The 26,845-nt window shown below is 39.6% G+C and overlaps 1 protein-coding gene and 1 long non-coding RNA gene across 2 annotated transcripts in view; one reads left to right on the plus strand and one right to left on the minus strand.

Annotated features, from left to right (window-relative positions):
• The window catches only part of PHEX (phosphate regulating endopeptidase X-linked), a 153,833-nt gene extending 138,129 nt beyond the window's left edge, over positions 1-15,704 (plus strand). Inside the window, exons 17-22 of the mRNA XM_072994286.2 lie at positions 6,527-6,594; positions 8,445-8,575; positions 8,704-8,769; positions 8,908-9,012; positions 11,136-11,212; positions 13,622-15,704. Of these exons, the coding sequence (XP_072850387.2) occupies positions 6,527-6,594; positions 8,445-8,575; positions 8,704-8,769; positions 8,908-9,012; positions 11,136-11,212; positions 13,622-13,724 (550 nt within the window). The 3' untranslated portion in view covers positions 13,725-15,704. The remainder of the gene's footprint in view (positions 1-6,526; positions 6,595-8,444; positions 8,576-8,703; positions 8,770-8,907; positions 9,013-11,135; positions 11,213-13,621) is intronic.
• The window catches only part of LOC140705716 (uncharacterized), a 452,706-nt gene that overhangs the window by 63,524 nt on the left and 362,337 nt on the right, over positions 1-26,845 (minus strand). The window lies entirely within an intron of this gene.

Here is a 26,845-nt window from a genome sequence, read left to right on the forward strand (position 1 = left end):
GTCTTCTCACATCCTCATCAGATGTGACTGTGAAGAGAAAAACAAGAGAAAGGCCTCCCCTAAAGATTTTAAGAGCTGGAGAGGCTGCGAGACAACGTCTTCCAAACAGCTTAGACTCCAAGCCAGAGAGTGCTTTCTGGGTAAAAACCAGGTGGTTCTTTCTCCATGCCACTTCCACCATCTCATCTTTCCCTTCTTCTCATTGATCTCCACTGCTTCTCCCCATCTCATTGGCACTTCTGTTTACCCTTTTCTCCTCTCTACCACTTTTCTCTGTTGCCACCATTTCTTTTCTCAGCCTCTGTTGCTGCTTCTTTAGTCTCACATTTACTTTTCCAAAACACCTGAATGGGCAGCAGCATGAAGGAATTGCTCTCACTGCAGAGCAAGCTATTTTCTGATTGCCAGCACTCGAAGACCTCTCAGAGCCAGGCATTTTCTGTCAGTTGTCTGCAAAAATTGCCTGTGCCAAGGCATGGGCAATTTCTCCAAACAATACAGGCAATTTCTTTGGACAGCCTATCAAAAATCTCTGCCATTGAGAGGTCCTCTGAACTAGACAATTAGAAAGAAAGAAAGAAAGAAAGAAAGAAAGAAAGAAAGAAAGAAAGAAAGAAAGAAAGAAAGAAAGAAAGAAAGAAAGAAAGAAAGAAAGAAAGAAAGAAAGAAAGAAAGCTATCTCCAGAGAGCAACAGCAAACCTCCAGAGTTGTGTGGGTTTGTCGGGTGGGGGGCAGCAAATTTGCAGTTTTTGGCAGGCTGCCTCTTGACACAGCTGCCTCCCTTTGAGTAATGGCAGGGTTAGCCCTGAGTTGTCTTGGTAAAGGGGTTCCCCTTGATGTTTAGTCCAGTCGTGTCTGACTCTAGGGCATGGTGCTCATCCCCATCTCCAAGCCATAGATCCAGCATTTGTCCGTGGACCATTTCCATGGTCACGTGGCCAGCGTGACTAGACATGGAATGCCGTTACCTTCCCACCGAGGTAGTACCTAATTATCTACTCACATTTTTACATGCTTTCGAACTGCTAGGTTGACAGGAGCTGAGACAAGTGATGGGAGCTCACTCAGTCGCATGGATTTGATCTTAGGACTGCTGGTCTTCTGACCTTGTAGCACAGAGGCTTCTGCAGTTTAACCCGCAGCACCACTAAGTTGTCTTGGTGGGCATTAAATAGAGGTGTACAAGCAAATTAATGTCCCTGGAGGCCTAATTCTCAAATTGTGAGAGCTGATCTTTATTGTAGCTAAGATCTACCTGAAGAATCCCACTTCAGTCATGAAAAAGGCGATGAAGATTTATTTTCTCTTCAAAATGTGTGCTGGGGCAAACTCCAAGCATTCTTACATTACAGTATGAAGAACAATGTTCTGCTGTTTGTATGCCCATGGCATGTGTGCATAAAAATCTGCTTAGTACTTTTTCTTTCTAAGAAACCATAGTGTGCATTTAATATTCCACACTGCAGTGTCTAACAATGAGTCAGTAAAATGATTCAAAGCAAGCCAGAATATCCTTTCTTTATTTGTATCAGAGAGTTGCACAATTTAAAACTACGGACCTGTATGAAATATAAGTAAAACTAAATCAAAATAAAACATTAACTTAATTAGACTATTTTTGACCAGAAGTGGAATATTTCAATAGCATTATTTTACTACATGGAAGGATCCTCCACAGAGAGTGGGAAAGCATTGGGGGTACACTCGGGTATCCTCTAGACCAGTGATCCCCAACCTTTTTGGAACCATGGACTGGTTGGGAGTGGGGTCCGTGGGGGGGCAGGAGCACCCCATGTTCGTGGGTGGGTGTGGCACATTTGCAGATGGGTGTGGCATGTTTGCGGATGAGTGTGGTGCGCATGCATGGATGGGCATGGCATGCTCATGGGTGAGGGGCACACAGGTACTCGAGTGCACCACCCTCGCCTGCGATTGTGCCACACGCGTCCATGAACGTGCCCACTCAGCTGTACATGTGCATGAGCATGCCATGCCACCATGTATGCATGTGGGGGGGGGAGAGGAGATCTCACGGCCCAGTTCTGCAAAACCCATGGACCGGCACTAGGCCGTGGACTGGGGGTTGGGGACCCCTGTTCTAGACAATGGCATACAGCCGGCCAATCCTTAACGTCCAGAAGTGTTGCCCTGTAAACATATTGATGAGCCAGAATATGAAGCCATGATATTGTCTTCAAATTATGGTTGTTAATGCTTTTAGAAATGGATTCCAGGCTTTGCACACAACAGAATGATAGTTAACAGAAATATTGTGCCTGTTCTGACATCTTTGGGTATCAGTAGTATCAGCAGAAAAGAAACAAAGTTCCTGGTGTGTTTGCTTCAACTACGATCACTATGAGAAGAGCAAAGAGGCTGTTTGCCTGCCTGAAAAGCTCCTTCATTTCTAAACATATTAGGCTTATTAAAGAAGGAGACCAGTGGTAGCTCTGTGGTGGAGTGCAGGTTCTTTAGATATAGAACCCTGAGTAGCTACTGCCACACGCTGTAAGTAACATTCAGCTAGATGGAATGGTGCTCTGGCTCCATATAAACCAACATGCTATGTTCCTAAGTCAAGAGACAATGTCTGACCCAGTCAATCATAGGGAAGTCAGTCCTTCCTTTTCAGGTAGCCCTTTCTTACAATACTTCCTCATCTTCCCTGTCATTTTTATTTGAGGCTCCCTTCTTCACCTGCTCTTCAACTGAGCTTCTAGCTCACCTACTTTACTTCTGCTTCTTAGCCTGCCTACATTCCAGAATCTCTTTCCTGTCCTTGGTCTCTGCCTCAGAAATGTCCCATTTCTCTCCTAAGGGCCCATTCTGGCATCTTAATCCTAGATAAACTGACAAGTTTCCTCTTCCCTTCTAGAAGGGGTGGGTATGTAAACATTCTGATACTTTGAAATGCTTGTGAGAATTTTATTCCTGAATGACTGAAACTCCTGTCAGAAGCTTCAGTGCCAAAAGCACAGTGATCAGAGCATTGACACAACCCAATCAATATATGTTGTGCAATTGGGTTAATAATGCTCAGTCAGAGAGAAAGGGAACAAAATCTGGCTTTGTTTTATAGTCTAGGCTCATTGCGTGATATTATCAAAAAGTTGAACAGACTTGCCTTTAAGACTGTATTCTATACCTGATGTCACATCTCTCTAAAATACTGTACAATATAAAATAATAAACCTGGCACAGAATGGGATGCTTCCATTGTTGAAGTGTGTAATTTTAACCTCATGCCTATAATGAAATTTTTCACTGGGGGAAACAAAAATCAGCTGGAAGCATTTTATGACACACAAAGTACCTTTTGTGGAAGACATAACAAAATAAAAGGCAAGAGTAGACATTAAATCATACTGCAGGTTTTAGGAATGACTCAGAAAGCAATTAGCATGTTATGGATCATTAAACTGAGTGAAATATACTTTGAAAACCTCACTCTGTTGTTGTAAGACAGTATCTGCATATTAACTGATGAAACACTATGTTGTCTCAGCTTTGAATTGGTTCAGTTTCAGAAGAACCATATAACCCAAATAATTAAAATTAAATAAATACATGCCCAGAATGAACATATATCTATTATTCTCCATTATGAATTAGCATTGATAATTAGGACCAAAAGCTTTCAACTTGTTATGTTAGCTTCTATTTCTTCCCTTATTTTATTAAAACTTCTTCTGTTGCCATCTGAAGGTGATTTTAAATGGGCAAATCCTGTTACTTTTACTTGCTAGCATAACACAATTAGCATACATTTCATTGGCAAATTGCTGCAAGTTAAGAAGTTAGCATGGACATTTGCTGTTTCATGCCTTTTTGTGCAACTTGGTATACAACTGCAAATATCTAAGGTAACCTTATAACCAGTGAGTTGTGAATTGTGCTAAGCTTCCATAAAAACTGAGTGAGATTTTGGCCAATATGTCACTTGTGTGAGATGCCATGCTATTTTTTAATCATATAGTGTAATGTATGCCTGTGGAAGGGTGATCACATCATTGGTAGCGTGAGGTTTTCTATAACTTTAAACTTTCTACTTCTGTCCTGTGGCTTTATGGACTTTCATGTAACCCCTTTCATTGTGTGGAAGCTGTGGGAGCCATGGAAGGCTTTACTTACCAAGAATCACCCCCTGCTAGTACTGTCATAAAGAGGTGGCTATTTTTTGTAATGACTTCCTCCTTACATCCCACAGTTCTTGTATACACATGAGTCAGAAAAGCCATGGGACAGAAGTAGTAAGTTTTTAATTACTGAAAATGACCCCTTGCCTGTGACATTATCATCATTCCTCAGGCATAAGTTATGCAATAGAATCTTAGCCAGTAATTAAAAAAACAACAACAGCTTTGGAGAAGTCCAATCTGGACTGTAGCATAAAGAGATGAGAGGGTTAACTGTTTCATTCGTTTAGGGGATGGGTTGAAAGTTGGTGGTGGATCACTTGCTTTGCATACAGACATTCTCAAGTTAAATCTTTAGTTACTCCAGGTAGGAAAAAGGAAGAATACCTGCTTGAAATCTCAGAGAGCTGCTACCATTCAGTTTCAAGAATACTAGACTAGATGGACCAGTGGTTTAACTCTATGCAGGCAGCTTCCAATGTTCCTTTCCCCTAATGTGATCCTAAAAACACTCCCTCCCCCAAAATTGCTGCAAATAGCAACAGGAATCGTGTCAATGGATGCTTTTCTTTTTTAACTCTCTTTGCACACTTCTACAATGCTCTCTGCACAGTGGCCAGACTATTGAGTGATATGAATAAATATCATCACATCACCCCAATTCTGGCCACCTTACACTGGTTACCTGCTCATTTCCATGCCAGCTTCAAAGTGATGGTTTTAATCTAGTAATCCATAAATGGTTTGGAACCTCACTACTTGGCAGAACACCTACTGTACTTTCAATAAAATCTGCCCATCCTACAAGAACATCCCAAACAGGTTGGCCGAGGATGCTGACCTTGGAGAGAGGCCTGGAAGGAGAAGACAAGAAACTGGGCCTTGGTGGTTGCTCCTCGGTTGTGGAATGAACTCTTCTCCCCTGCAATTTGTTTGGCCCTTTCACTGGTGATATTTAAAAGGTCATTAAAAACCTGGCTATTTAGGCGGGCATTCGATAATGTCATACCTACAAACTCAGCTGAGTCTAACTAACCTAGCTGACCAAGTCTGCCATCTTAAATGTTTTAAATGTTTTATTTTGATGTATTTTTATGCTTTGAGTTACTGCCTATTCATATTTTATTATTTCTATTCTTTGTTATGTTAAATTATATTTGAGGGGTTTATATATATGTTGTAAACTGCCCAGAGTGGCCTCAGCTAGATGGAGGGTATAAAAAAAATGTAACCACTTGCATCATTAGGAAACATTTAACTTTGTACATATTGAAATTATGAATGTGTTCCTTCTGTTTTTCTTGGCAGTCTCTATACTCTTTTCCTCTGTCTGTATCTCTTTGCCCTCCCCTCCCCACTTTGCTAATACCTTGGTCCAATCATAAACTCAAATGTAAACCTTTCATTCACTGACTGCATCAATTCTCCATTGCTATTATCTGTCATAGCAGTTTTTTTTGTTTTTTGTTTTCCTCATGGGAGTCACCTGGGTCCTTCTACTGGCACTTGTAAAATCTTCTATGTTCACGCTGGCATCTAACTAATCTTGCACATCTTACTTTCTCCATATGGAGACCATTGTCCTGATGGCAAATATTCTGTCATTTTTAGTGTCATATGCAGAGCTTGGAAGTTACTTTCTTTTTTTTTTACTATAAATCCAACAATTCCTCAGCCAGTAGATTTTGTAAGTCTTGGCTATACAGTCTTTTGAAAAAGAAAGTACACCTTATTTGAATTCTATGGTTTTACGTATCAGGACATAATAAAAATCATCTCGTCCTTAGCAGATCTGAAAATTAGGTAAATACAACCTCAGATGAACAAAAACACATGACATATTAGACAGTGTCATAATTTATTTTACAAAATAAATGGCTTCTCCATTTTGGACTTATTTTTGTAATTGGTTCTAAGAAGTTCATTGTGAACAGATGTGAAAGTTATTGATATAAATTTTTATATGAAGAACATTCAAATGCAGTCTGTTAGTATAAAAACTTCAATGGAAATTTTAAATTAAAAACGTACATAATGTTCAGTACTCCAGACATTCGTACAAAGCATTTGTGGGTTTTATGTGCCCAGAAAACAGTATTTGAGGTGTCACTATACTATACCTACCTTTCAATATTGCTATGTCTTTTATGAATACATTAACCTAGCTTCCATTTTCTGGTAATAAAATATATAGCACAAGGAGGTAATGTTCTTTTAAGAACTCCTTGATTTTAAGATTCAAGCTTTGAAAGGTACCTGTGGATTTCTTCAGTGGCTTTTTTAAACAACATTTTTTGACCACAATCTTTTATTTTGAATTTTAGATTGACTTTCATTCTATTCCTCTGTTTGTTTTATGGAAGTAAACAGATTCTTCTTCTTTTTACAGGTCTTTAAGCTATGGTGCCATTGGAGTAATTGTTGGGCATGAATTTACACATGGCTTTGATAATACTGGTAAGTAAAGTTAAAATAGTTATTTTGATGTCCAGTTTTTGGTAGGAAAAGAACAAGAAGAGGTATTATCTTAGGGGTTTGAGTAGAAAAAAATAACAATGATTTTCTGGTATGATCCTTATGTACTTACTGAGAATAAGAGCCATCAAGCCCCTGATATATATTGTAGTGAGCTGTATGTTCCTTTTGTTACATGAGTTAAAAACAATGTGTTTCTTGCTCTTCAAGGTTTAGGTGGGGCAATATAACATGCCTCTGAATGGCATTTACTTAAAAGACAACACGAACCCCTTCAAGTATTGCAGTAACGGGCGCAATATGGGATGCTCCCCCCTCCAACTTCATTTGAATTTAGGGTTTTTTTAAAAACTCTTTCCAAGTGTCCATAGAAAAAGGTATTTGAAGACCTTCCTCTCAAAATCTTTAAAAGCAGAAACAAAAGCAGAAAGAACAATCTCAACCTTTTGTCCCAGTCAGTTTTCTTCCAAGAAAAGTTACTTGTAAAGGACCTTGGCAACTGGCAGGGGTGACTGATGACATCTTGGAGAGCTCAACAGGGAGCACCCACCACTGGCACTTTTTAATTCCTTTTCCATGGGACATTTATTTGGAAAAGGAAAAAAGAACTGGAGAGAAGGTTGGGTGATCACTGCAATAACATATTACAAATTAATTCTGAATTCTGAAAAGCCTGAGCCATTTTCATAAAAGGGTTAGGGTTAGGATTGGGGTCCCCCACATCAATTCAAAGAACTGGGTCATTCCCTGGCCCATTTTTTACTTCACCCCATCGCTATTGTCTTAACTCTTATGTATTTCATTGGTTTTTTCTTCAGCTCTCCTTGCTGCTTACCAGACTTCTTAATAATGTTTGCGTTTTTACTTTAGAGAGGAGAAGAAATTGTGTATTAAGACTGGAAAATTACATTGAATCTCAACATGTAATTGTGATATCATGGGAACCATTATCAGTCACAACTGTGATGAAATAAACATTATACACAGTTGTATGTGAAACAAAGCCAATGCTTATTTGAGGCTTAAGTGATTGTTTAAACCATTGATCTGTATACAGTCTGGTTGAAAAGGTTGAATTTATTACTGTTGCTCCTTGTGTCAGGCGTTAGGTGTATCTTTTTCAGGCTGAAGAAGGAGGCTACATATTAGCCAGAGCTACATTTCAAATATCAGGGGATTTCAACCAATTTCAGTGAAAATATATCCCCAAATTTTTCTAGTCTTGCTTTTTTCATTTAGCTGTTAGCTTTTTAACAATAATGCACCTATCTCGTGCAAACTGTTAATGCCATATATTTTTAGTAACCTTCTGTCTTTTGGTTACATTTCTTTGCTTGCCATCAGGACCTAGTGGCCAGGTGACAGGACCACCTCAGCTAAAGAATAGCAAAGGAATGTGCCAGGGATAGAAATTTCTCTCTTCCCATTTGAGGAAGATGCTTTGACATCTGCATCAATCTGATTCACCTAAGGAAAGTAAATTCTCCTCCATCACTGTCCACACATTTGAGTAAGATACTTTGAAATCTGCATCAGTCTGGATCAATCTGATTCACTTCAGGATTCAGCTGAAAAGGTTTCACAGCACTAGAATATTATTTATTATTTATTTTATTTGTTTAACTTATATGCCGCCCACTCTATTCAAAGGTCTCTGGGCAGCTTACAACAGTCTTTTGGTCAGTCTTAATGTTCTTATTTCTTTCTTATTACTTTTATTTGTAATTTAATAAGATTTGCTCTCCACCCATTTCAGGTTTCAAGGAGGATAGTTATCAGCTAGTACATTTAAGATAAAAATGTTTTTTTTCTCATGAAATTTGAAATTTTAGGCCGTAAATACGACAAGTATGGAAATTTGGATTCCTGGTGGTCTGCAAACTCTGAAGAGAAATTTAAAGACAAAACAAAGTGTATGATTGATCAGTACAACAACTATTATTGGAAGAAAGCGGCCCTCTATGTAAGTTAAGGAGTAATGGCTAAAATCACTTACAGATCTTACTTTTTTTTAAAAAAATGTTATGCTAATTTTTGGTATGGAACCTAGGAAAAATAGCCTTAATTAATGCTGTTTGTTTCCTTAATTAGGTGAAAGGAAAGAGGACTTTGGCAGAAAACATTGCAGATAATGGAGGTTTGCGAGAGGCATTTAGGGTAAACAATTATTGTGCTTCTAAGCACCCTTTCTTTCATACATGCTCCAGATCCCTCTAAACTGAAACACAAAGTTGTGGTAAGAAAAGCTGATGATATCCTCACTTACTTAAATGTGCTTATTGTGCCTCTCATCAGGCCTATAGGAAGTGGATCAAAGAGAAGAGACAAGGAGAGGAAGAGGCCCTCTTACCAGGCATTGACTTCACCCACAATCAGCTGTTCTTTCTGAGTTACGCTCATGTGAGTAGCACCAAATGGCCTTTCAGAATGGATATGCATGTTTAGCTGGTGAATAGACAATTGTGCTTGATTACAAAAAGAACTTCATTAACTCGAAGCTCATCTTCAGCGTAGATATTTTCTAGGGTGTGTGGGTGGTGAGTTACTTTCAGTCTCCTCTCTTTTCTTCTGTCTGTTTCCATTTTCTCATCCTGCTTCTTTTGTGTGAGGCCAGATCAACCTCTGCTTTCCAACCCTTAGGAGGAGGACATGAAAACTTAAGGAAGAAAACTCCCTTAGCAGGGTCATTGTGCAAAGAAAAGGCTGAAATGGAGTGACAATGTGAGCAGGGCCATATTCTTTTGTCTCTGGCATCCTCTTGTGTTTGTATGTGTGACACAGACTTCTCCAAATGCCAAAAGCCACATGCACACAGAAATAAAACTAGAAGTTTAAAACTACTTCTAGTTTTAAAAAACGAGTATTTAGGCAGGTGCTAAATGATACAGGAAGCCCCTGTGAGCTTTTAAAAACATGAATTTCTAGTCCTACAGGTTTCTAAGAATATCAAGGTACCTTTCTCTTCCAGAAAACAAAGGGTCCTTTTGGGGAGAAAAGCAGCATACGTACATACAAACAAACAAACAAACAAACACACACACAAACAAATGGGATGTAGGGCCACAGAAACACCTTTTTGAGACTATCCTGCCCCATGGCTACAATATGCACATTCCTGATATAAAGTTTGTTCTGGTATTATTTCATTAACCTGTTCTAGTGTCTCCCTGTATGTGGCCCTAGGAAACTGCTGTTACCAGCACCTAACCCCATTCTCAGGGTGCCCGCACAACTCCATCTTTAAAGAAATGGTTTAGGTTCCCCCCCCCAGGGGTGCAAGCAGTAATTTTGTCATGTTTTGGGTGTTAGCCCTTTCCAGCTTTTTTAGATATGCATATTGTAAGCCTACAGTATAATATCAACCCTGAGTGCTCACTGGAAGGACAGATCCTGAAGCTGAGGCTCCAATACTTTGGCCATCTCATGAGAAGATAAGACTCCCTGGAAAAGCCCCTGATGTTGGGAAAGTGTGAAGGCAAGAGGAGAAGGGATGACAGAGGACGAGATGGTGTCATTGAAGCGACCAACATGAATTTGACCCAACTCTGGGAGGTAGTGGAAGATATGAGGGCCTGGCGTGCTCTGGTCCATGGGGTCACGAAGAGTCGAACATGACCTAATGACTAAACAACAACAAACAACAAAAAAGCCTATAATATATATCAGGACTCTTGACATAGGATGTTGCTTAATGACATAGATGGATTCCCTGACATGACATCCATCTTTAGTCATAAAGCTGTAGTCATAAGTTTAGTTAGTTTAGGCATCCTTCAACCTCAAGAGACTATGGTAACGTGCTCTGTATGGAGGACTTGGAACAGCATCTCGTGTGGCCGAGAAGGCCAATTTGAGAATCCCTTCCACAATGAAGAGAAATACAATCTGTCCCCTGTCCAGATCCCTGATTTTGCTGCTTTTGGGACTGCCTCTTTGCCTCAGCCTGCTGGACAGGGGTCTTCAAATTGGGACAGACTGTGATGCACCGCTTGCCTCCAGGCTGAATGCTCTGATGTCAAGGTTTCCCATCTGTTGAGGTCCATTCCTAAGGCCTTCAGATCCCAGTTGCAGATATGCTTGTATTGCAGCTGTGGTCTCCCTCTGGGGCGATTTCCCTGCACTAATTCTCCATACAGGAGATCTTTTGGTATCCGACCATTAGCCATTCTCATGACATGCCTCAGCCAACGTAGACATCACTGTTTCAGTAATGTATACATGCTAAAATTTCCGGCTCATTCTAGGACTACTCTATTTGGAACTTTGTCCTGCCAGGTGATACCAAAAATGTGTTGGAGACAACATATATGGAACGTGTTCAGCTTCCTCTCCTGCCATGCACAAAGGGTCTAGGACTCACTGCAGTACAGGAGTGTGCTCAGGACTCAGGCTCTATATACTGTCAGCTTCTTATTGAGCCATACTCTCTTTGTGAGTTTAGAGTCATAAGTAATTTGGTTTAAAATGGGCTGCAGTTATTACTACAGGCACAAATTAATTCATGGCTTGTTTGTTTATTTTAGGTCAGATGTAATTCCTTTAGACCAGAAGCTGCAAGAGAGCAAGTATACACTGGAGTTCACAGTCCGCCACAGTTCAGGTATTATAAAGGTTCATCATCCACAGGAGTAAAAATACACTTGGAAACGTTATTGATTGATCAGATTGAGTGTTATGCCAGCCCTGTCTTGACATTATCTTAGGGGCTGGTCATACTGTCAAAAACCTTGAGATTTGACTTGTGTTAAGGATGATGCTGATTTTCGTATGTGTTTCAAGTGTGTATTTTCCCCCCTGTTGACTTGTTTCATTTCCTTAGAAAGCAAGTTAAAATAAACAATCAAATAAATAAATCATTTATGTTATTCTGTTGGTTCTTGGGAACCGCCCAACCAGCGTATGTTACTAAATATTTATTGCCAACTCTGACTAATAGTGGCTCTGCAAGTTTTGGGGAGGAGCCTTTCCTTGCCCTTCTTGTAGAGCCCTGCAATTCCCAGGTGGTCTCCCACCTAAGGACTACCTTGCTTAACTTCTGAAACCAGATGTGATTAGCGTTTTTATGGGTTTGGAGGAATAATCAAGGGTAGGAGAACTGACACTACCATCCACAATCCACCAACATTGCTCTGCATAGTAGTAGAACTGGCCTGAATCATATTGGAGATATAATTGCATCACATGACCAGACTGCTTCCTTTGGCAGAAAGGTATTAGGGATTCCTTCTTCTCCACACTTTATTTTCATTTAAGGAAACAATTCCCCAAATCTGCAGAATAAGAAAGAAAGAAAGAAAGAAAGAAAGAAAGAAAGAAAGAAAGAAAGAAAGAAAGAAAGAAAGAAAGAAAGAAAGAAAGAAAGAAAGAAAGAAAGAAAGAAAGAAAGAAAGAAAGAAAAGCTTAAAATGGGAGTATAGGACCTTTGGGGATTAGAAAATACAATTTCAGGAAACATGTTATTGTTCCAGAGGAAGAGTTTGGCAGTGAAGCAACACAATTCAATTATAGTGCAAAGTAATTTTTTAAACAGGGAACATGTGAGATGGTGCAAAGCAGGAGAGCTATTAGACCACACGTTAAATGGGCAGCTCTTTGGGGACAGAAAAAGCACAAGAACAGTGTAAATTAATACAAATATATTAAATAGAAAGCACTCAGAAATCATGATTATATGGATAATATTCTAACAATGGCAATGCAGGGGAAAGATCAGGATAAAATCCTTGGAATTACCGCTGAGCTTTCTATTTAATATGTTCCTGCAAGTTACGAACTAGCTAGGTATCAGAGGGCATTAAAAGCTGGGATGAAAAATTATACAAAGGGGATTATAATGCCATTATGCAAATCAATTGTGTGCCTTCATCAAGAATATTGTGTGCAGTCCTAGTCACCTCATCTGTGAAATGAGATGGCTGATGCAAAGGCAGTTAAGACAAGGGGTAACAAGCATAATTAAGTGTATGCATACAGCATGGTGCAAAAGGTGATAGGCAAGATTAGTGTTGTTTACCTTAGGAAGCAAACTAATCAAAGTGAACTAAAAGTATATCTAACAATGAATTATGCGGGGATGACACCCTAGAGTTCTTATCTGGATGACATAATAACCATCATCTTAGAACTGCAGAACTGGGTGGGACCCTATGGGTCATTGAGTCCAGCCCCTGTAAAAGGGAGCACAGTGGGGAATTGAACTCCCAACCTCTGGCTCTGCAGCCAGGTGCCCTAAACCACTGAACTATCTAGCAGTTTTGGGTACTGAGTAGCAGCTGTGGTAGCTCCCTCCATGTTAAGGTGCTGTTTTTGTTTTTCCACCAAAGAGAAATGATGGCTTACACATAAATATCCACTTTGAAAACAATAAAAAAATATAATTTTTTATTGTTAAACACAGAGCGAGATGGCTCTAAGCATGAGATAATTAGAAGAAAACCAGCTCAGGCAGTAAATTGGACTGTCGTTCAAAAAAGCAAGATGGTTGCAATTTAAAATTATTTACATACTGAAGTATGCCTCTGTGTCCTAGCATGCGGCTGCTGCAGCAGCAGCACACAGAGGTTGAAACTGTGTGGACTGCTTCCTTCAAGAAAATGCCTCTGTCTATAGTCATGTTCAGGCTGTAAAACTAGGGGCACCACTATTTGCTAGACTTCTTCCTCCTTTTCCAGTAGGGTTCAGAACTGCTAAGTCCAGCAATTGGTCTTGGAGGTAATAAAGCATTGCTCTTTGCACTGATGCTGATGCTAAAGCTTGGGACACCTGTCTCTCTTTGCAGTGTGAGAGAATATAAGATTGTCCAGAGTTACTAGACATTCTGTGGTTGCTTTCTCCAGATAACATTAAATTAAGATAATTGCCTTTCAGTTTACATCTTATGATAAGACACATCATGGCAGGGTGGGGGAGGCTCATGCCTGCAGTGTGTAAGGCCACTGCCCGAGGTAGGCAGAACCACTGCTTACTGTGACTAACTTAATTTTTTTATATTTTTTCCCCTTCACTCCAGAGTTATTGGTGCTATGAGTAATTTTGAGGAGTTCCGGAAAGCTTTCAACTGCGCAGATAATAGCACAATGAATCGAGGTGCACAGTCCTGCCGGCTTTGGTAGCCATTCCTGTGGAAACTTGCACTGAAATCACTGCTGCATTGTAACGCTGAACTGTCAACAAACTACATCTGCTTCAGAACAGCATTAGCCTCCTGTGGACCAGATTTGCTTTCTGTGTGAGTTTGAGGGCATGCCTCTATACCTGCACACAGCTTGTCACCTGAGTGGGTGACCCACAGAGATCTACTATTATCTAATTGCTTGTTCAGGGTATAGGAACCATATATAATATAGGCTGTAGCAGAGAATATGCTTCATCAGAGAAATAAACAGACATGAGTGGTTACTTACAGATAATGCTTGTAACAAATTCAAATATGTGATTTAGCAGGCTAATTCCTACAGACATTTATTCTGAAGGAAGACCCACTTTATTCAAATTCTGTTTTTCTGTGGGTCAGAAGACATGCACGGAGAAAGCATTTTTTTTGGCTCATGGCCATGATAGCTGTTCTGCAGTCTTCAACAGGCACATTTAAAAACACATGCAAACCTTCACCTTTAGTCACCATCTCTCACATCCAGTCACCATCTCTCACATATATCTTCTTTGTGACAAGCAAAAGATAGCATTGGGGCAGGTGGAGAAGAGGGAAACCAGCAATTTTTCTGATCAAAATTGCACTTCCCTCCAAAGGGCTTTTCTGCTTTGTGATGGAAAGGTAGAAGTGACTCCATATAGTGTTAGTTTTTTCTTCATATGAATGCATGTGTGCATATGCATTTAACATTATTTCCACATTCTTTCAGGGTCAATAAGTGTTACAAAGAGTATAAAGGAAGGACTCACACTTCCCTGTGTTTTCTTTGTTAGTTTTACTCCTCCCTCCCCTCTTTAGCTTGCCAGCCCACTAATCTTGGTTGCGGTAACCCCGTAAATGGACCCGAGACCAAAGCAAAAGCAGGCTAATCTTTTCAGGAATGGGAATGGCTGTAGCAGATACAGGACCTAAGTCTCCAGCTGTACACTATGATCTTTCCTATAGGCCCATGTCCATTCTCTGGATTCTGTTTTTGGACCCTGGATGCAGTGCTCGTTAAATTAAAACATTTAATTCTAATTCTGAAAATAGGACATCTTTGTGAGTGAAGAGACAGAAATGAAACTTGGTCCTATAATGATCATTTAAGCACTCTTCTCACACATGTTTAGCAACATTGCAAATACTGCTGCTGTTTGAGTGCTCCAATGTGAATTTGGGTATGCCTAAAGGCTTCAGTAAAAGTGGTCTGTCTGAATGTAGGGTTGGATCCACTCTACATTAATTTTGCTTAGTTTCTGTTCATGGCTCAGGTAAATTGATTGAAAAGGGACCAAACAGTGACCAGCTTAGTCTGGATCCAAATCACTTTAGCTAAATACAAAGTAGATTACCGATCACCTGAAGAATTGGATAATGCTTATTTGATATATAAACTTAGCTTTAGAATGGACCATGTAAAGAAAGGTCTTTGCATATATCCAAACTACTGCAAATATATTGTGAAAACAACAACCCTCAGGCAGCTAAAGGTAAATGAAGGGCTGAGGAGTATTAGTTGGATTTTCATTTATCCTCTACTTTTTAAAAAATCCGTTCGGGTGCATATCTATTTCAAGGATAAACGCTTGGTATACAAATACATGTTTTTCAAATTATAGTTGTAGACATTGTATTTTATTTCTTTTATTTCTGCAGAGATGGAAATTGGTGTACAATTGTTGAGGTGCAGGAAGTTTTTTTTCCACCATATCAAATAATAAAAGCTTTCTAGAATTACTTGATCCAGCATTGTTCTCCTGACTTCATCATTTTAGTTCTGCTCATCCATGATTTATGTGTTGTGATCTTTGATTTATTTATTCTTTGACAGTTTTATAATGAATATATGTGTATAATCATATATTGTGTCATGTTTTTAATGCTGTATGTTGCTTTGTATTTACTCAGGAAAAAATGGTGGTATATACATTTTTAATAAACAATTCTTGCAAGGACATTTCACATTTTTTAGATTCCTTTCAGTATCTGGGATGAATTGAAAGAAAGGAATTAAATATGGACAGTACTGTATAGATACAAATTTGTTTCCTGATGTCCATGAAGGAGCTAAGAAGCTATAATCATATGGTCAAAACCAAGCCCAATCTCACGTCAATACTATGGGAACCAACCAAACCAAAGGTAAACACTTTAAACTCTCATTAATTTCATGTGCTTAGATTCTCCATGGATAGCAGCAGAGGTTTATCAATGGTATTTATGAAACATTTATCTACCCAACATCTGAAAAGCGCTATTGTAGTTTAGGGGTACCAGGAGAAGGCAGTGTGTTACCAAAAGATCCAAGGATGTCACAAGTCTTCCCTGACACTCTACGGTAACTGGTGATGCATCTATGCCAGTGCCTATAGTGGCTGTTCGACTAGATTTGCGGGGTATTAAACAAACAAACAAACAAACAAACAAACAAACAAACCTTTCGGCCAGAATACTGGATTGTGTACTTACAGGCATGCATAGAAACTGATTCTTAGAATTATCAGCATAATACCATATTTGGTGAAGAGAAAAAAAACTTATACAAAACTATGTTCCAATAATAATTGAGATGGATATAGCCATCACCAAAAGAAAGAAAGAAAGAAAGAAAATGGAAGAAGTATGTGAGAGGAAGTGAAGTGAGGCCTGAGAGCACAGTCTCATTGAGGACACAGCAGAACAGACAATACAAACAGGACACACCAGGAAACCCTAACTGCCTGTCTTTATCTCAGTTGTTCTCCTGGAGGCATATAGTCATTTGTGTAACCGTGGTTCCATGTTGTTTTACTTCCAGCATCTCTAGGGGTGTAAATGCTGTTTGTCTTCACAGGAGACTTCACCACCATGTCTTTTGGCTGGCTTGAGGATTGCAGACTGAGTGACCAATCACTTCTTTAATTATTCCATCTGAAATACTCAGTCTTTTATAGTGAAAAACACACTTCTTTTTTCTGCATTCCTAAAACATAGTGTAATTTAATTTGACGCTGCTCCCATTTCCTCATAGCTCTGTTTCTAGGCTATCAATCAATTTTCTAAATTTCCAAATATGCTAATGCATATTTTAGTTTTTAAAAAGTGTTTGCTGTTATAGGAACTGAGACTGCCAAAATGTTGCATGGAAATGTACATTGACAAAATTGAAACCTGCTTGTATTTCCCAGCAACCTACCAATCAAATTTAATAGTTGCTCAAAATTAAGGATATGCAGAGCCCTCTGACCTCCTCTGTGATCGAATAAAGATTCAGGGACAACCTTCCCTATGCCAATTTGACAGCACTCCAGCCCAGTCTTTGTCCACATGTGTAGTACTATTGGTGGATTCCTGCTTCTCTGTGAAGATCTCATTCATGTGAATGGAGAGATGCAAAGGGGAAAGGTAGGTCAAAAATTCAATGGTGCAGTCAAGACAGAAAAGCACCAGTGGCAGTCTTCTGAGCTGGGTGCTCCAGTTGTTCTTCTTCTTTGTTCCAGTTGCCAGGAGAAAGTTTCTGAAGCAGCCACTGGAAAGGGAGTGTGTGAGAGACTTTATAAGGGCAACAGGCACAGTTTTCTTTCTCCCTTTCCAATCACTGTGGCTGGAATCCTGCTGATCAGCGTAATAAGTCACACTAGAATAGGTCCACTGAATTACTGGAAATTTGGTGAACCAACTTTTCCCTAAGCAACATTGGTTCAAATTTACAATTTAGAAAATTGCAAGTAGAGTAGGCCCATTTGAACAGGATCTCATGGAGGAGAAATCTCCACTGATTCTATTGGCCTACTCTAATGGTGCTCACTCTGCTAAGCAACAAGATTTCAGTCAATGTGTGAATGCCAGATTTAACACAATAGATCAGTGGGGCTCTTTGCTCTGCCCCACGGTTACCTTAGAAACAAACAAATACCCCTGATTGAGTTCATCTTTCCACATTTATTCAAAGACAGTGTACATGCCTCTTCAAAATACTTAAAGAAACTTTGACTTATCTTCTAAAGTAGGAACTTGCTTCACTAATCAACTCATTTAATCCAATTTAAAATATCAGATATTGTATATTGAGATTCTCTAGTGATTATTCCAACCAAAGCATGGCTCTTATTAAATAAACTATCAAAGCTTGCAGTTAAAAAGGCCGATAACATGTTGCATTAACCTGTGATCACAGAAATAAATGATTATATGATATTAATTAATTCATGGTTGCTCTGACTTTGAGAAGTAGATACAGAAATATGAATGGAATTTTAATTGCACCATGTATGGCAAAGTATATTTCAATTTTGTGTTCTACTCATATTAGGTGCAGTGCTAGCAGTGTGGCACTGAGTGATTCACTAAACCGTTTACAGTGCTGTTTTAATATAGGGCACTTCCTTTTATAAGCATGGACCAAAATGACTGCACCACCAATAAGCTCGGTCACCGAACACAGTATAACAGTGATGTAGCAATCTGAGGAAGAGGACAGACTGAGTATACGGAACCCATAGGACAAAGCTGGGGAGTAATTTTCCTAGTGCTATTCCTAGTGCTGACTCCTTAATCTATGAAACAACACTATCTTCTGACAGTGTCATATTAAACACGAAACCTATTTTCCCTGATAATTTTCATAAAGAGACCAACACCAGGATAAGTCCTTTGATTTACACATCTCTTGTCAGTGACTTTACTGGACACAGGCAGGTCAATGTTCCAAGTCTTTCACTAAGGGAGGGAGCACCTTGTCCTTCCTTTTCCTATAATGCTGCATCCTTCACCTGTAGTGGTTAGGCGTGGCTTGTCTTTTTCATTGCTTCTACTTCTTTTTTAATTATTATTTTTTTAGGACACAGACCACTTGTCATGAGACACTACTCCTTCTGTTAAACTCCTGTGCCTGTGGTTAGTCCTCAGTGTGGATTTATAACTCTCAGGGGTTTTGGATAGAAATTCATTTCTGTCACCCTTCTTCCAGCTCTTTATGACCCACCCTCTTTCTTCTTCCATCTCACTTGCTCTTAGCAGCTTCTCACAGGCATGTCTTGTCCTCCCCTTTGGCCCAGCTAGTAGGCTAGTGATAGCCTGTGAGTGGCCTAGATATGGGTACTACTGACTACCATAGAATCCAACTGAGAAGGGCCCTTGGTGGCATTTCCCTCTTGCAGGCCTTTGAATCCTAGTGGTTCATCATACTTGCTTTAAGGAATCATAAACAAACTAAAGATTAACTTAGTGCCCCTTCCTTTCTTTCGATCCACTGTGCACAAGAGGAGTTGATTGTAATGCATCTTGAATGCAGAATGTTGTGCATCTTCTAGTAACAAGAGGTATTTAATCAGAACAGATTTTGCAAGTTTCTTCTTCTTTCATTTTAGAGCAGACCATAATTCCACCATACATTGGAGTCTGGGGAACTTTGATTTTGCTAACCGTAGAAACAAGCCATGTTAAACAATGGTTTAAGTTTCTGATTATTAAACTTACTTAACAAACCACATTTATCTAAGTTTCTATAGACCACAGAACTGAAGATTGCTCTGCTTTTGTGCTCCTCTCACACACAAAGGAAGAGAGGAAATGGAGCATGTGCACTTAAAACTTGCTGTGGTTTATACCTAATTATCAAATCAGTGGGGAACCTGTGAACAGTAGCTCCCCTCAGTTCTGATCACTTTGATTGCACCTGAGGGAAACTTGAAATCAATGATAATAGCTCAGTGGTTTAGGTATTTGGCTGTGGAATAAGAGGTTGGGAGTTTAATTCCCCACTTTGCCTCCTTGACAGGGGCTAGACACTATGATCCATAGAGTCTCTTCCAGCTCTGCAGTTCTAAGAGGATGGTGATATTTTTAGAGGTCCATAGATTTTCCAGTTCTGGACTGAATAGCCTAGATAAGGGATAGACAATCCAGGACTCACTAGATATTTTGAAGAACAAGTCCCTTTAATGTCACTCAGGATGATGAAATAAAAATTCTGAGAGGTTATACCTCTAAACACCTGAAATACACCAGGTTCTCTACCATAACCCAAATTAGTGTCTGAGCTTACTTTAGTATATCATAATAAATGCTTCTTGGGGGACAATTTGAATATGGCCTTTGGACAGAAAAATTTGTAATTGAGGGTATATTATACTTGGGTTACATACAACCTAAACATTTACTTTTATTATTCGGAGAAATTATCTCTGTGTCTGAGCTCCAAGACTTTAAGTAACAGATATCCATGGAAACAGGTCAGTCAAGCAGTCAAAAGGCCAGAAGACCCGAGCCATACTGATTATGCTCTCCCCTTAAAGGCAGAGACCTTTGAAACAGATGATATCGTAAATGCAGGTGGGTAAGAAAATCTTTTGAAGTTCCCATCTGGCAGTGCAGTAGTCTTAAGAAAGTTGAAGCACTCTTGCTAACTCAGTGAAAAGGAGGTGATTGTATTTCTGGTAACCTGTGCTGCTGATAGAATTTTGACATAGATGGGGGGACAGGATGAGTTTGAGATCAAAGGCAAGATAGAAACAAGGGAAATTGGGCTTCAACTATATTCAGGAATATGGTATGGCAAATGTCTCAATCAAGCCAATGAAATCAGCATGCAGAGTAGCTGGCTTTGTGCAGAGTACAAGTAGACATATGCATTTCCACCATGCACATCAGGTTTTAAACACTGGATGCATACATTACTCCATCATCTATGGACATACACAGCTAAAGTGTTAATGACCATGTGGAGTGGAATTTAAGAGCTCGAGGTTCAAAGCCTCAGTGACTTGTGGAACTCACATTGTGGCCTTGAATCAGTCATGGCATCTCAGGCTGACCTGCCCCATGGGGTTGCTTCAAGGTTAAAGTAGGGAGAGAGGAAGGAACCCATGTATGCTACATTTCGCTCACTTGAGGGAAGAGCATAATAAATGTAGGCAAGAACAATTGTTTGATCAACCAAGAACATCTGGATAACTCAGTATCTTGCTTAAGTATCTTGCTTAAGTATCTTGCTGCAGAATCAGAGGTTGGGAGTTTGATTCCCTACTGTGCCTCCTTGACAGAGGCTGGACCCGATGATCCATAGGGTCCTTTTCAGCTCTGCAGTTCCAAGATCATTATATACTTAACAGATTGAGAGATATGGACTCAGGCCAGAGCTCCTTATTTGCATACTTGCATAGAAAATTGTTCAGTGCACCTTTATTTGAAAGTGAGGCACATTGTTCTAAGAAGGGTTACTCTTGAGTAAGTGTGTGTAGCTCTGCAGCCTTTGTTCCAGTAAGGCCAATAGTAGTATTTTCAGAAAATAATAAAATGAAGAGAGTAAGACCAAGCATTTGTGGGGGCAGAGGGGCGGGATGACAATACCAGAGAAGATAAATTTCAGAGTAATTATGTAGGCTTGCTCATCTGTTAATTCTTTAGAGAATTTTTAATCAGCTGGTTACCCTGGAATAACAAAAAGTTTTATGGAACAAATGTTCGAATTAGACAGGCAAAGAGAGAATCAAGGGGTATTTTTCTCCCTTAAATTCCCTTCAAAAGATTTCCTTCCTTTCATTACATTATTAATGAAAATACCATATTAATTCACTTTAATTAAAATCTTGCCGTGTAGTTCTTTTGATTGAGAAGCAATTTTTAGTCTTTACCCAGTTAAATCATTTAATGAAAGACTTTCTCAGTGTTAACAGGATCAGCACTGCTGCTTCTTTTTGATTGCCATCAGGTGTAATGGCTTTTCCAGCTGCTTTCGAAAAGAAAAAAAGAAATCATAATTGGACACAGGTCAATGCTTCCATGTGGGATTAGTAGGCCTGCCATGGAAATTGGTCCTTACCTATTGATTTTCTTCATCTAGTAGACTTTCTGCAGACATTTATACGATGGTGGGCACACAGCTGCCTTAAACTAACCAAAGAAAAGAAATGGGGGGAAAAGCCATGTGGTTCTTGTATGCAATCTGAAAATAAAGACGGACGATACTTTTATTAGACCACTAAAGAATCACAAACATAAGCTAGCTTTCAACCTCACATGGGTCTTCATCAGGCTGAGCACCAGAGACCTGGGTGTGTGTGCAAAACTACAATTTCCACAAATCGTGGCCAGATAAGATGGCCGGGCGTCTCTGCTTAATTCAAGTTTCAAAATGGGGACTGTAGATTTAGGACAGAAGTGTAGCTTTCAGACCAGCCTTTTCTTATATGTGTTTGCCATGTTCCTGTGTATTCCCAGCCAAAACAAAAATCCAAAATAAAGCCATGTGTTTCGATATAGGGTTGTGGGAGAGGGATGATGAATTACTTGGCAACCCCTTGTCTAATACGATTGGGAGAGCATTCCAATCCACCTCTCAAAGGTAAAATTCAAAACCTATAGGTTGTCTTTCTGTTAAGGTGTAATATAATAGGATTCTGACTCATACACAGTATTTTAAGGTGATCAAAACAAAAAGGGACAGCAAAGAGTGCCAGAAGAGGTTCTCCAAACAGTGAGAATGCACATTAGAATGCCAAGTACAGTTTAAAGTAAAGTAGCACACATTACGGGGGGGGGGGGGGGATCAATAGTGACAGCAATCAACTTTGCCTATATTTTTTTGGGGGGGCTGTGGGGCTGTGACTGACCAGGAAAGGGATGTTGGAAGTGCGGATCATGCAAGGAAAATGCACACCCAGTCTGTGACAGCTGCCAAAAAAAGTTAATTCCATGTTGTAGGATCATTAGGAAAGGTTTTCTCTCCCCCCCCCTTTTTTTAAAAAAAATTACATTGCTTTATACAATTCTGGTCACTGCTCATCAAAAAGGAGCCTAAAAAGGTGGAGAAACAGGCCATCAAAGGGCCTGCAGCAACTCCTGTCTGAGGAAAGATGGCAACATTGGGACCTTTTCAGTTTATGGAAATGGTGAGTTAATAGGGACAAAATGGAGGAATATAAAATAATGCATGGTGGGGAAAAAGTGGTATATAGAAGAGTGTTTCCTTCTCTCTCATAATACTGCTGCCTGAGATCAGCTATAGAAGTTGGAGCATCAGCAATTCAGGAGAGATAGAAGAAGTGCTCTTTCAAACTGTAGCATTAATTGTCTGACAGTATAGTAATGGCTTTTTGTTTCTGATCATGGGGTTTTCTTGGCAAAGATACTGGAGTGGAATTGCCGGTTCCTACTCCAGGTGGATTGCATTTAGTCGGAACTCTCCACTATAACCTGTCCATCTTGGGTGGCCCTGCATGGCATAGCCCATAGCTTCTCTGAGTTACTCAAGCCCCTTCGCCACGACAAGGCAGCAATCCATGAAGGGGGAAAAAAAAGCCATTACTATACTGTCAGATAATTAATGCAGAGGAACTCGAGACCAAATTGCTAACATGCGCTGGATTATGGAGAAAGCCAGAGAGTTCCAGAAGAACACCTATTTCTGCTTCATTGATTATGCAAAAGCCTTTGACTGTGTGGACCACAGCAAACTATGGCAAGTCCTTAAAGAAATGGGAGTGCCTGACCACCTTATCTATCTCCTGAGAAACCTATATGTGGGACAGGAAGCAACAGTTAGAACTGGATATGGAACAACTGATTGGTTCAAAATTGGGAAAGGAGTACGAAAAGGCTGTATATTGTCCCCCGGCTTATTTAATTTATATGCAGAATACATCATGCGGAAGGATGGACTGGAGGAATCCCAAGCCAGAATTAAGATTGCCGGAAGAAATATCAACAACCTCCGATATGCAGATGATACCACTCTGATGGCAGAAAGTGAAGAGGAACTAAAGAACCTGGTAATGAGGGTGAAAAAGGAGAGTGCAAAAAACGGTCTGAAACTCAACATCAAAAAAACTAAGATCATGGCCACTGGTCCCATCACGTCCTGGCAAATAGAAGGGGAAGATATGAAGGCAGTGACAGATTTTACTTTCTTGGGCTCCATAATCACTGCAGATGGAGACAGCAGCCACAAAATTAAAAGATGCCTGCTTCTTGGGAGGAAAGTGATGACAAACCTTCACAGCATCTTAAAAAGCAGAGATATCACCTTGCCAACAAAATTCCGAATAGTCAAAGCTATGGTTTTTCCTGTAGTGATGTATGGAAGTGAGAGCTGGACCATAAAGACGGCTGACCGCCGAAGAATTGATGCCTTTGAATTGTGGTGCTGGAGGAGACTCTTGAGAGTCCCCTGGACTGCAAGGAGAACAAACCTATCAATTCTAAAGGAAATCAACCCTTAGTGCTCACTGGAAGGACAGATCCTGAAGATGAGGCTCCAATACTTTGGCCATCTCATGAGAAGAGACAACTCCCTGGAAAAGACCTTAATGTTGGGAAAGTGTGAAGGCAAGAGGAGAAGGGGATGACAGAGGATGAGATGGTTGGACGGTGTCACCGAAGCAACCAACATGAATCTGACCCAACTCCGGGAGGCAATGGAAGATAGGAGGGCCTGGCATGCTCTGGTCCATGGGGTCATGAAGAGTCGGACACAACTAAACGACTAAACGAATGAACGATAGTAATGGCTATGCACAATGGCTTCATGACCAAAGCACTCTGTGTTATGAGTTACCCAAGCTGGAGATCCACCTTTATTTCAAGTGGAGCTTTCTGCTTTCACAGAGATCCTTGCAAAAGTGCAGCCATGGATGGAACAGACCATGCTATGCATACTTTGTGACTGATAGTACACTGGGCTTCCTGTAGGCATCTGATTGGTCTCTTTGAGCACATAGCGCTGGATTAGACAGAGCTTTGATCTGATCCAGCGTGCCTCTTATCTTCCCTTGTTCTTAATTTCCTACCTGTTGATATATTTATAAATATTGTCAACAAATGTATGTCTTGATTTTGGCTGAATTAGCAGTGGGATCATAGTCACGCAATAAATGTCAGAACAGATGTGCTGCAATGAAATACTCTTGACATGAGGAATCCAATATGCAACAAAATCTGAAGTGTAAAATAAAATGAAATAAAATAAAACACCCTTAAAATTTTAGAGTGCTATGTATTCTTGGAGCCATTTTATTGCTTAGAATTGAGGACAGGCTGCTATTTTTTTAAAAAAGTAGAGGGATGTGAAATATGGATTTATCACTGGATGCTAAAAATTTCCTTGACCAAGAGGGCAACAAAGAAAGAAGTACTGAAGTCAAAGGACAAAACCAATAAATCATAAAATGATAACATGCAGAGGAGAGAAACGGTAAAATGGGTGTTAGCATTGATCTTCTAGAAGCTTTAGCCATTTATACCATCCAAAACACTAAAGTGCAGCTTACTGGATGACTAGAACCCTGAACAGGAGAACCTCTGTTAGAAGTCCTGGTATAGAACTCTTGTTATACTTCAATATTTGATTTTAGCTCACATTTATACTTAGGATTCCTGTATCTTTAGCAGCGGCATGTAACAAGCAGAAATTCAACAGGGGCAGGTTTCTGACATGGAAATGTAGGGATGAGAAAAATGTTGTTTACATTATTCCTAGCCATTACTTATTTATTTAAGGTAGAGGATCCTACTATGACAACAAGAAAACAACCTTGCTTGCTCTTACAAGTTTATGTCCAATTGGAAAAATGTCTGTTACACTTGGGTAAAATGATGACTTCTCTTAGGTCAATTTTCGTCAGACTTTTAATGGGAAATGTACTTGCCATAGTTACTTAACACTTTCTAGAATACCATTTTATTAGCATCGAAATGAGCTGTTCTTTTGCTCAGTACGAGTGCCTGTTTTCTGGAGATTGAGTCATTGGTTCTTCTTACCTCTTATTAAGGATGATCACAGTTCATCCAAAGCAATGAGAGATTGATACAAGCTACCCTTGAGCTTGCCACATTGAATACTGCCCTACAGTTTCCCGTGAATTCTCAGAATGAACATCCTGTGAGTCCATTATCAATAAATCACTTTTCAATTTTCAAGGAGGAAAATCTAATGCAAATTGCAAGGATTAACCCAATGTCCTTAGAAGCTTGTCTTAAGGACATGGCAAGTCTAACCTGATGCTGGGTACCTATTTCTCACATGCATTCTCCAAATAGCAATGCTTGTGAAGGACAGAAAGTAATAATTCTTTTCTCACAAGAAGATTATTTTGTTCAGGTGTTGGATTATGCCTTGTTTGATTACTTGACCTAGCTTTAGACTTTTTTTTTGTACTTGAAAGAGTGAGATCACACAACCCTTTTGAATTGAGCCCAGTTTTCATGCAAGTTTGATGTAGTAGTTAGGCTGTTCGTTTGGGACTTAGGAAGTCCAAATTCTAGTTTCCAATCAACCATGAAATTCATTAGTTAGTTTTAGGCCAGTCATTCCATTTACATCCTATTAAATATGCCTTGACTTTAAGATAGAACTGTGATGAAGCTGGGCGAATGTTTGCAATTTGCCTGAGATTCTCTTTCAAAATGAAATGGATAGTGAAAAGAAGTTCATTTAAAAAGAAAAAGTTATATGAGAACTCGTGATGGGCACAAATTAAAAAACCATGTCACCAAATTTGTTCAAAAATCACTAATTCGTTGATTTGTATTTGAACATATCAATGCCCCAATGAGTACAAATCAATGAATTTTTAGCAATTTTTGATTTGTCAATTTGTTTGGCTATAAAAATGTGTCCCATGCACACCACATTCACAGGGAACTTCTCTCTGACTCTTCTCTACAATCCTGCCAGGTTTGGTGAAGATTGGGTTTCAGATCTCTGAGTTATACACCCACAAAGAGGGATCCCCAGGAAAGTTTCCCCCAGGCACATAGAGACACCAAAATCATAGAGAAATTTCTACTGACTCTCCTCTACAATCCCTCCAAGTTTGGTGAAGATTGGGTTTCCCCTACTAAAGGGCACTTTCCTGATGGGACCCATTTTGTGGGGGTATAACCTGGATGTCTGAAACTCAATCTTCACCAAATTTGCAGGGCTTACAGAGGAGAGTCAGGGGAAGTGTCCCTGTGAATTTTGTGTCTCTACGTGCTGAAGGGCCATTTTATAGGGTATTAAAGTAAAAAATGAATTGACAAATCAATTCAATTCATAAAAAATCATAAATTCATAATTTATGATTTGTTAACCTTGATGAATCAAAATGGATCACCATTTTTCTGATTCATGCCCATCTC

Source organism: Pogona vitticeps, chromosome 3, assembly GCF_051106095.1.
Source record: "Pogona vitticeps strain Pit_001003342236 chromosome 3, PviZW2.1, whole genome shotgun sequence".
Taxonomy (NCBI): domain Eukaryota; kingdom Metazoa; phylum Chordata; class Lepidosauria; order Squamata; family Agamidae; genus Pogona; species Pogona vitticeps.